The following is an 11,881-nucleotide window of genomic DNA, read 5'->3' as shown; positions in this document are numbered from 1 at the left end:
TCCGCTCTCGAGCACTCTTTTTTCAGCTCTTTTGCTCCTTCTGCTGGTCATCTTTGCTTTATGTGGCCTCCTTTATACGGTATGTATATAGTATAGGGCGATAGATATATCGTGTCAGTTGCATGTTGATTTTTGGCAACATGCTGGCGTATTTATTTATCCTTTGGCATAACATTTTTATTGCATTCTAAAGCAAGCAAATGACAATAAAAGCTTTTACGTACATATATTCCTCCGAATAGAAAAGCGAAAGAGTGGGCATTAAAATAACACGAGAGTGATTCCAAAAAAATCAAAAAACCCAGAAAAAGTAGTTCTAAAGTCCAGACGAAGTGTGGGGGAGGCTTAGTAAAGGCGATGACAGGGTATTATCAACACAATTCAAAGTTCTTCCGCTAAGACATGATATCTTAACTATAATAAATAATATTCCTAAGTTCCTACCCTAAAAATGTGTAATATAATTAGTCCCTAAAAAGTTTTAGCTCATTCCTAAAATTGAAATTGTCTTTTTTTATTTAATTAAAAACTATTGAATCGAATTAAATATTTATAAAAAATATTTTTAAGCACAAGACAACAGGAAATAAATCACTATAAAAAGTTGTTAATGTAGTTTTTGTTTGAAAGGATGCTTTTTTATTTAATTAAAAACTTTTGAAGCGAATAAAATATTTTTGAACACAATATCATCAGAAAATTAATCAAGGTTTTTTGTTTTTGATGTAGATTTTATTTGGATTAGTGAGAAATAAATATTTTCCAAAATATTTCTTATAGTAGAGCATACCAAGTTCGTGTCTTTTTGAACTCATTTAATTTGTATCCCTTCGCGTTCCTCGGACTCGTTTCCATTTCGATTCGTGTCTTCGGCTCTGCGCCTCGCATTCAATTGCATTTATTGACCTAAGAAATATTTTATTACTTTACGCTTGGCAAATATTAGTTGCCCATCGTCAATGGCGGGAATGTGTTCCCTTTTTTTTTTTTGGTAAGAGGGACTTACAGCGAATTTGTTGTCATTGACGCAGGCAGCAAAATGGAACGATGATGCTGGCCCTGTCCTGTCTTGGCTAATATATCCGGCCTGGTTTCATCCTTTTCGTCCTTCACCCCGCTGCTTCGCACTCTCTCACTTTGATTTCTTGGCAACGCTTTTTTACTCATCTGGCACACTCGAAAAAACATTTATGGCCAAGAAATGGATTTTTTTTATGCACCAAAATGGTATTCCGGAAATTTGTAATACAAATATTGTTTAAAGGGAATAGTTTTCTGAATAATCTAAAACAAAGGGGCTTTATAACATAGAAAATATAATTTATACTTACAGTGAGATGTTATCTCCTTATAGGTATTTACAATAAAATTTTAACATTATGAACCATGGCTTGAGCTTATTTTTTACTGTTACTACTATTTTTTATTTTTTACAAATTTAATTAGTCGCATTGCTCATACGTATATTACTCATACGCATGTACATTACTCATACGACATCACTCATACGTACTGTTGTCCTTCATCAAACGTTTATTTTTTTTTTGTAATAAAATTATTTAGCTTTGTTACCTGAAAATGCTCAAGATTTTGGGGTTCAAGGTTGCTTATCGGGTTTTCTTCAGTGTACATTTTTTTGTTTTTTTTTTAGGACTCGACGAACTTTGGCAAATATTTTGGTCATAGTCGAGATTTGCGTGCCTTGCCAATGGTTTTGTTTGTTCTGCTGTGTCCAGTCATCTGGCCCAAACCCCCCTCCCCCTTCCATCTTCCCTTTCCCTCACTCGCCAGCCGAATGTGGGTAATTCGGTCATGAATATGCGAACAATTTTAGCCATTGTCCGAGGAGCATTTTTTGGGTGCGCATATTTGTCGCAAATGGACTACATTACAACATTACAGTTATCTTTTGATATGTGTGTGTGCTGGTGTTTATGTTTGTGTGTGTGGAACATAATATCTCATAGGACATAGCGGACCAAAAGTCGGAATAAAGAAACTCCAAAAATATCCCATAAAATATACGCTACTTGGGGTGGACTTTGAAAGTAAAAAATACTGGAAAAGGAATACCAATTTTTGAGTAAATAACAAGGATTTTGGTTCAACTTTGATGATATAACTGAAGATATTTCTCTGAAATAAAAGTCTTAGTCTTAAAAACCTCTTTGTGTCTTACACTTTTATTTGCCTGAAATAATTTCCTTTAAAATTCCCCGCTTGACCTTAAATTTAAGGAACAATTGTAGTCCACCCTGGGTCACTTTTATGAATGTTTTGTGTTTTGTGTGCATAAACAAAGGCCGCATAACATTAAAATGTAACACAAAAAGCCACAGCAACAACAACGGCTCATGTTTTGTGCGATTAAAATTAAAATAAGCGTCGACATGTTGAACTTGAAAAATGCTTGTGACAACAACAACAGTAATCATCATAATAACAGCAACACTAGGAGAAACAACTGGTATTATAAGGTAGGAATCACCGAATCTTCAAAGGCCCTACGAAAACTAGCTAAAATTCAATGTTTGTTAAAAAAAATTAGTTTTGTAAGCCTTCCTTCGATAAAATACGAAAAAGGTCATCTAGCGAAAATTTGCGGAACTTAAATATGGATTGGTTTATTTTTTATGCCTATTGAACAATTCTAAAATTTTATAATACAAAAATATTTAATATGTATTTCATTTTTAATACAGAAACATTAACTTTCCATAGACAGTTAAAAAAATTTTAAAAATTCAGTTTTCGAAAACAATCGAAAATAGATGACATTCTTTTAACATAACACAACACAACATGTAATATAACACAACTCTTTTGTAGGGTATCAAAACAAAAGCACGTGGACCTCGCGGAAGAGAGAGAACAGTAATAGCCCTACTAATGGCCGAATAACTCATTTGGATTAGAAAAATCTGTGTCCCATAAACGATTCCCAATTAAAATCATTGCGCTGCTAACTTTCTTTCAACTGGATTGCTGCTCTTTCTTCTTCATGGCCAGCTGCCCTCTTCTTTCTTCGGCGTGGGTAAGTTGAATTAGTGTTAAAATACAGGGTATTCAGGGGTCTGATGTTTGGCATGTACAAACATATATATTTTAATATATAGGAAATTTTAGACGGCCTTTTTGATATTTTTATTAGTACGCATATTATGGTATTATTTTAAACCCTCCATTTTGAAAAGAAATAACGGTTCTATTAAATTTCCCTTTGCAATGCTCTTTTCCAGTGACTTTCAAATCACTCCGTTATGTTGTCTGTTTTTCCCAAACACACTGTTCTTTGTTTTATACACAAACACATGTTTATACATATGCACATGAACATAATTCAGAAGTATTTGGTTTTGGAATTACCGTTTGGTCTTGTAATTTCCCATTTTGTTTTCTGGTGCTCCAACCAATACCACCGCAGTTTTGAAAAGCGTACGGTATTCCAAAGCGTTGCACTTGCCGCTTACAAAACAAACACACACACACTGGCTCACGTGCGAGCGCGACAAAAAATCAAAACAACAAAATCCACGCTGGAAACAGCTGCTTTGGCGCTTGGCATTGAAAGTGAGAGAGAGGAGATGGAGAGCGGAGAATTGGGGAGCTGTGGGGGCGAGCGGGAAAGAGAGCGAAGATGCGGGCACGAAGGCCAGTTGGCCGAAGGGGCCCGAACGAGCACGAGCCGTCGGATGGGGAGCCGAACCGGTTTTTGGCGCTACATGGCGCTACGCCACTTGCTCAGTGCAAATCGACGCACTGAAGGTGTCAGTTGGCTCCCGACGGTTCTACTCTCAGCTCCCACAGCCGACGCAACTCTCAGCGAATTTGACGCAAATTTTGAAACGTACGTAAACCGGTGATTTCACAAAACGCGTTTCGATTCCAAAAAGAACAACAAAAGTAACAATAAAACCCACTAATAAACTTACGAAAAGAAAAATCATTAAAAAAAACCCCTAAACACAATTAAAGTGCTAATGATTTGGGATTTTTTCTCACAACTTAAACATTTTTTTAATTGTGTTGCTCACTTTTTTTTTACGTTTGTGTGCCATTAAATCATCTTTCCAGCGAAAAAGTGCTAAATACAAAGTGAAACCAATCTGCGTTGTTGTCATTGTTGTTGTGCTCAATTAAAACCTATTTTGCATATACCGTTTTTTTTTTCAAGTGTGTGAGACCGCATTGATCGTGATCGTGATCGTCATCTCCGCTTTTGCCTTCTTTTCTTATTTGTTTCTCTCTCTCTGGCTAATTAGCGATTGAAATGTTGTTTTTGCAGCTTGTTTAATTGATCGATTCGAATTCGAATTCGAAAAATAGCGTGCCAAGTGCATAAATTCAGGAAACGTTTTCTGAATTTAATTTTCACCTTTTCTGGCAGCCTAATTTTAGAGTTCCAAATAATGCCATTGAACTTTGTACAAAAATATAAAGCTTTTAATACAACTTAAAAAAAATTTAGATTTTTATAAATGAATGTAAATTTGTAATGCAAATTGAATACTTCAAAAAAGTTGATTTTTTTAGGCCTTTTATAAGGAATGCTCCCTTTCTTTAATCACAAGTGATAAACATTGTCCAATGTCAACCCAAGTTATACATATATAAATTCGAAAATAAAATGCTGGAATGCTTACAAAACTCAACAGCTTAAAATATATTTTCAAAATTTTTTTTATCTATTGGAAAATTGGTTTAAAATGCTATAATTGCTGTGCTAATTTTTTTAAAGAAAATCAAAACTGTTAAAGACATAGTAAACTCACTAAATCAAGGAGATATGTTTTCTGAATAATTTTCCGAAGTAAGCAATAGGGATCTAAAAATGTATGAAGGCCTATCAAAACATTTTGTTCTTATAGCAAAAGATAGGATACGTTTAAAAATACAACTACTCTTTAATATAAAAGCCAACTTTTAAATGGGAACATAATTACAATGATCAGTGTTGAGTGTTCCACTTTGTCGAGCAATTTCCTTTGAGGTCCTCTGGTTCTGGTTCTGTTTTTTTTTTAGGCCGAGTCGTGTAACGTCATCTAATATACATGGCTAATAATGCCTTTTCTTACGCCTCTCCTTACGAAAGTGAAGGGGATTCCCCGCGATGAAAACCACCCACATATCGCGTCTTGTTCGGCGAACTATAAACATTAAATAACAATAATAAACAGCAACAAGAGCCGGGCAGGGCAGAAAGTTGAAGCAGTTTGTCTAAGTGGCTTGGGGCTTTGTCAAACCATATAAAATATAATACAATAGAAAGTATATAGAAGCCGCAACAACAACAGAAGCAACAAGAACAACAAGAACAACAAGAACAACAACAATGGCAACGAGTACGTCGCAGTTGTTGGCTCCAAAACACGCAACAGTCCGTCAGAGTAAAGTCAGCCATGCCCACCGTCGTCGTTTTAGACCCCCTTTGCAGACCCCCCCCGGAAAATGCATATATAGAGTCTTACTTCTCCCCTACTCCCTGCATATAAATGTATATGTAGGTATTCCCCTCCAGTAACATCGCGTGTTTCGGGGGCCCCAGCATGAAGAACCCTCGCCGGGGATCGGGGGGCTGCACAGGGGGCTTCAAACAGCGAGGGCCACAAAGGCTCCAAAGGCTCCCAATCTCCACTTTACACGGCTGAAAACTTCGACCAAGTTCGATATTGCTAGCAGATCAGTTGTTACCAAAGCCTATTACTCCATAATATATGATATGTATGATCCAGTTTTGCGATATTATGTAAACTCTATAAACTATTGGCTAAACTTTCCCAAGTTCAAATTCATATAAAGATACTTTTAAGCTGCAAATATAATAATGAACAAAATATTTATGAAAGGATGGGTCCTTAAGGTTTCATAAAGTCGTATTGCTCATAAATCGTATATGGCTCTAAATGTATAAAATTTGCCATTTTACTTAAAGTCTAAACTTATTAATTTGTTGGTTAAACTTTTCCAAGTTGAAATTCGATAATATATGGTTTTGATTTTTTTCACATTTATTTATGATCCAGTTTTGCAATATCACCCAAGTTCTAAATTCTGTCATCGATTGGTTAAACTTATCCCAAGTTGAAACTTCTAAGATTTCCCAAAATAAAATACTTTTTAAAATTAAATCAACATAATATTTATGATCTGATGAAACTTTATGGGTTTATTTTAACTGAACCTAATATAATGGCTTATAAATATCTGAAATGATCTACTTGCAATGCTCGCCTTGTCGCGTTTTCCGCTCAGTGTACACTCAAGCACTCGTCGTACTTATAAGCCTATACCACATAGAGTACCATTTTTTCTATAACAAAATTTTCTATATTTTTTTCTACATATATTTTTTTTTGTGTTTTATTCTTTGTTATTTTTTCGCCACTGCCACCGCTGTGCTGCCGTTACCGTTCCCGTTCTGGATCCCGTGCTCTAAACCCCCAACCGGAGAGTAGGTCAGGTCAGTATGTGTTACTATTTAGTCATAAGGGGGGTTCCGGGGGCCCAACTGCCCCCCGCGTGTGCGGCAGGCTTATTAATTTACTGCGACTTTTGTTTCGCTGCCTTTCAGCTGGGAAAGTCGGGAAAGTCGGCAAAGTCTTGTGGCTGCCGACAAATCAATCAGGAAAACTTAAGGGGAAACTGATTGAAAGGCGGCAGGAAAAACGTTTTTGACAATCGTTGGGTATAACGTGTTTATTATAGCCCTGTTTGATGTTTGCCAAGAAATTTAAAATGCTATGTATTTGCAATCACTTTATAAGTCTATTCATTGGATCAATTTTTTGTTAATTTCTTAACTTTACTTTCTTTTATATTTGCCAAGAAATTTTAAATTCTTTTTATTTATAATCCCTTCACTGGAACATCTTTTTGTTTAATTTATTTCTGAACTTTACTTTTTTATTTACCATCCCTTAAAATTGAAATGTATTCATAAAATTGAATATATTTTTTACATTTATTTCTTAACTTTACTTGATATAATATTTATTTGTTGGTTTAAAATCCTGCTGCAAGAACTGAGGTTGGTTTTCATTGTTGCATTTTTTATGTTTTTGCGGAGGAAACAATTGCATTTATGTATTTGAGCTGTTTCGTTGGCAGTTTCTGGTTAAAGCTTTTATTGGGTGATCAACATATTTGTGGTCCTTATGTATTATTTAAGTCTCGGTTTACAAATTGTTGTTCCCTGCTTAAGATGTCATATAACTTTAAGGAGTAGTAACCAAATATGGCAGCTGCTGAAGGAACTAAGCCAACAATCCACAGCCCACAATGGCCAATTTAACAATTAACCCATCTATCACAGTCAAGTCCATAATCTGAATCATCCCAAAACTAAGACCAAATTCAATTAGTCTTCCACTATCGATCAAAAGCAATTAAATGCTACCGTGTCAGGGTCGGAAAAATGCTCGAAAATTATATCGCTATTATGCAAAACGAGTCGCAAAGTTTGCCTAGACAGGCGAAACTTTCGCAACAAATAATTTCTATGAGGCTAAGTTCTATTCGATTATCGCCCCCGACCCGCAAATTATTTGCAACTTTTTTTGGGGCTTGTTGGCTGGGAGAAATTTAATTTGTGGGGGCGAGGAAAGTGAATTTTTGCGGGGGTGCTCTGGAAGTTTTTGCTGACTCAAACAATTAGCTGCTATTGAAAGCTATGCCCCGAAACACACAGAGAAGATAATTGTGTGTCCAAAGGTATTTTGGCATTTCAGATTTCTTCTGGTCTGTAAACGTGTTTGAATAATGCAAACCTGCTGAAATTGCTCCAAAATGTTCCCCAAAGTCGGGGAAAACCGCAGGAATAACCAGGAAAATTGGGCAAGACAAAAAAGGGAAACAAAACTGAAATATAAGAAAATGAAATGCAACAAAACTAGAATCAAGAGAAAGGCGAAAACAAAAGCTCATAGCGCACTTTGGTTGCTGCGACTGTCAAGCCAAATGCACAGAGACAAAGGCTAAAAGGGGGTGAAAGGGGGTGAAAAGGGGGTTGAAGGGGGGTGAAGGGGGGTTAAAGCCATCTGAGGTGGAAATGTTGCCAGCCATGTTGGACGTCCTTTCCGAAAATGCAACACCGAAGCTCTCGAGAGTCGACCATTAGGTATCCAATTTATTGTAGATATTTTTTCAAAAAATACTTTTTCAAACCCAAAAAAAATTCATATCTGTACGATTAAAAAATGTAGTTAAAGTAACTACTATCAAAACGACTTGCAAAAATCACAAATCGTTTTATAAAATCGTTTCCTTACCTTTTATCACTTTAACAAAGCCATGAACCATTAATCATAGCTTATGTGGGTATAGCAGTATTTTTTTTAATTTTGGATGAGTAACTGCTAATTAAAAACAGGAAATATTTGAAGTGCTTCAAGTAATCAAAAATGACCTTAAAGCTGTTTTTATACAATTTTTAATAGGTATAAAAATCTTTTTATATAAACATTCAGTGTGGTTGTTTCTTAGAAAATAAATGCGTTGGTATTATCAATGGGGAATTTCAAGTATTTTAATGGTTAAATAAAAAAAAACTTAAATTGCTCTTTGCAAAATTTAAATCTTGGTTTTAAGTTTTATTCTGGGTTTTTCTAAAACGTAGTCTTTTAGCCAACTGTTCAATAAAAAAATAAAATATATAATATTATTAACGTAAATCAAACTTGAATTGAAGTTCCTAAGAAAATTTTAAATATAAACATTTTTGTATTATCAGTTAGGTATTTGAAGCATTTCTGAGATCCCGACCCAGAAAACATTTTGTGTTTTTTGGACTTTTCAGCGGATATACTCGAATTACCCATTGGCATTTTCCGCAGCCCCTTCGCCGCTCGGCGACCTGCTTTTGTCGCCCACTGTTGTCTGTGGGCCAAAAACAACGATGGCTAACAATGTGCTGCCATATTTTCAAGGTCCCCGAACTGCGGCAGGAGTAAATCATAGGCGAAGACAAAGCAAGGGGCTAAGGACACATCTTGTGGTCGGCTGAACCCGCCTCAAGGCCCTCCAGAATGGAGCTTTGGCCAGCAAAAATAGGGGAAAATAGGGATCTCCTCTGAGCCGCTGAACAACCCAGCCAAAACGAAACTAAATCAAAGCAAAAGTCTGGCAAATTAAATAATCAAAAACAATTGTTGGAGAGCTTCTTCGTCGGCTACGAGGGCAAATTGGATTACGTGTAGATTGGTTAAGATGTCGCATACAAATACATACATATAGTGGTATATAGTGTATGCCCCGTATATAAGCACTCGTTTTTAGATAGAGAACTGACCCCAAAGGCTATCGCTATCAGCACAGTCTCCGCGTTTTCAGGTCGTTTCGTTGATTTCCATTCGAATAATATTATCTCCAACACTCTTCGCTTTTTCGTTTCTTTTTTCTATATTTCCTCCCGAGAGCGGAACCCATGTATAATTATAAAAAGCTTTCGAGAAGATTATACGTACGAATCTCTCAGTTCTATAGAATAAAGCTGTCTTATAAACACGCATTAGAAATATGAATGGAACAAGTTTACAATGATTATTTATTTTCATATATATTATCAGGAATTATTATACATTTTTATATTAGTTCCTATATGCTACAGCTCTAATATATGATCTAATAAGTCATGAATGAGGAAAGGGAAGTTTAAAAAGCAATTGAAATATGCCATGTTAGTGCTTAAAATAGTAATTTCATTTTGTTCTATATATATATAATTAGATCAATAAATTATCTAAAAGGTCATGAGTGTGAGAAACATATACTAATAATTAACTGAAAAGTATCTAAATACATTATAGTGATGTTAGAACTAAAAAAGCAATTAAAATATTCCCTAAAAAAGTAATATCATTTGAATTGACCGCATTAAAAACGCAATGCGAAACTTGTAAACAAAAAAATAGAAAACTATTAAACTGTAATTTGAGGGCCACTTTGCTGACTTTATTTATTTTTCCTATGCATATCAATTGATTCGACATTAAACAGCCCGGGGGCAAATAAATATTCCGAATGTACTTTATCGAGAGTTTTATTTCCAGTCGTTTACTGACAGGACAATGTTTGTTTATCATAAGCTATTTGCTTTCAATTTTCCCCCACGGGATTATGTTTAAATATTTAATAAACGACACACAACCGAAAAAGAAATAACTCAAATGCGGAGATGAGGAGGTCGCCAAAAGTTGTTTGAGTGATTTGACGCTCGACTTGATTTTGTGGCCCGAAATAAAAAAAAAATATATATATATATATGAGCGATAGGTTGGGGGACTGCGAGAAATTTTCAATTTTTTGAGTGGCCCCATCTTAATCGCCCCTCGCAATCTCCACAGTCGATGGCGATGGCGATGGCGATGTCGAGTATCTGTGAAATTGAAGGGCGGCCAAATTAAAATCGAGGGCAGGAAGTGGAAGACAGACAGGAAACAGTCATAGCAATGGCACAAGTAACTGAATCTGAATCTGATTCTCAATCTGATTCTGGTTCTGAATCGGAATAGGTATCTGAATCACCAGCACAGCGAGACGAAATGAAATTGAAGTTGTCTGGCTTTTTTGCCTTCGGACTTTTTGCCATGATTTGGCCAAAGTTAACCTTGAAATGTTCTCTCTTTCCATTTTTTTTTTTTTATCCACGGTTGCCAACTTTATAAGCGGATGTGACAATTGAATTGTCAGCACCGTATACTGTTATTCTCGATTTCTGAATCCCAGCTCTTGCTCACATTTCACATTTCAGATTTTCGGTTTTCGATTTAGGATTTCGGTTTCAGCTTCAACTTCAACTTTGACTGCAGCCCAGCGAAATTTGTCATGTCATCTGCTCACTTCTGAGCCGGATTGGATTGCAATGGGGCAGCAAGCTCAGAAGGGGAGTGCTGCCTGCACTGGGCGAAATAATTGAGATTGCTTAATAGACAAAAATAATAGATCATAAATGTATCATTTTAGAAAATATAACATAAATACTTCCCCATTTTGTAAAGACTTTTAAAGATCTAACAACCTTTGGGCTAATATTTTCTATCTATGTAATATAAGGATTTTAAAAAAGGTGACCCCAAATTTTTGGAAAAAACTGGTGTAATTGTCGCAATTTCAAAAATATTTTAATATTTTGTATAGACATTAAAGACTTACAACCTTTAACATATAACTTTCCAAACGATTTTTGAGTAAAGTTGCTTTCGCGTGCAAAGGTGACCCAAAGTTGTGTTTCGATAACCTGTAATCGAAAATACATTCTCACTAGATTTTAGAAATTTTAAGTTATTTTGCTTTTAAAATTAGAGGACATTTATTTTATGACTTTATTTTAATAGTTTTATATTCAGAGATCATATTTAAGGTGTTTTAATAGTTTTTTTTTTGAAATGAGTGCTCAGAAATCTTATATCTAAGTCTATAATTGGACTGATCTTTAAGTTTTATAATTTTTTTTTGCATTCCCCCAGTGAGTCGACCGCTGCTTTTCGCTCAGTGCACTGCCACTCGCATTTGCCTTTTTCAATTTGATTCGTTTACAGATATAGCAAACACCAGCCAGTAAATAGTAGCAGCAAGCGTTACAGCAGTCCACTCGACTCCCTGCGATGGACTGTCGATAGTTTTCGCATTAGAAATGACTCGGGGCTACTTGTGGGTTAAGGGGTGACGTGCTGTGGGTTAAGGGACGGATCTGGGGGGTCGGTGCATGGATATTGTACCCAGTATAAAGTCCGTTTGTAAGCGCTCGGATAACAGCAGATATTGTGTGTCTGTTGATTTGTTTGCTTTTGTTTGTCCTTCGTCTGTTTGTCGCTCAAAGGAGCATAAGAATTTTGCAAATATTTAGTTGGATCTCTTCGATGACTGCGATTAAAGACGATGGAAA

General features: G+C 35.7%; 1 protein-coding gene across 2 annotated transcripts in view; it reads left to right on the top strand.

The window, feature by feature from the left end:
* The first annotated feature begins 3,713 nt into the window (after positions 1 to 3,713).
* LOC119558341 (RNA-binding protein FUS) overlaps positions 3,714 to 11,881 on the top strand; it is a 100,436-nt gene continuing 92,268 nt past the window's right edge. The window contains exon 1 of one of the 2 annotated variants that reach the window (XM_037871816.1): positions 3,714 to 3,849. In XM_037871816.1, the coding sequence (XP_037727744.1) occupies positions 3,723 to 3,849 (127 nt within the window). In that variant the 5' untranslated portion in view covers positions 3,714 to 3,722. The remainder of the gene's footprint in view (positions 3,850 to 11,881) is intronic. The other variant, XM_037871815.1, reaches the window with a different exon arrangement.

This window comes from Drosophila subpulchrella, chromosome X (assembly GCF_014743375.2).
Source record: "Drosophila subpulchrella strain 33 F10 #4 breed RU33 chromosome X, RU_Dsub_v1.1 Primary Assembly, whole genome shotgun sequence".
Taxonomy (NCBI): domain Eukaryota; kingdom Metazoa; phylum Arthropoda; class Insecta; order Diptera; family Drosophilidae; genus Drosophila; species Drosophila subpulchrella.
The sequence above is the reverse complement of the archived record's forward strand: the minus strand, read 5'-3'. Positions and strand labels throughout refer to the sequence as shown.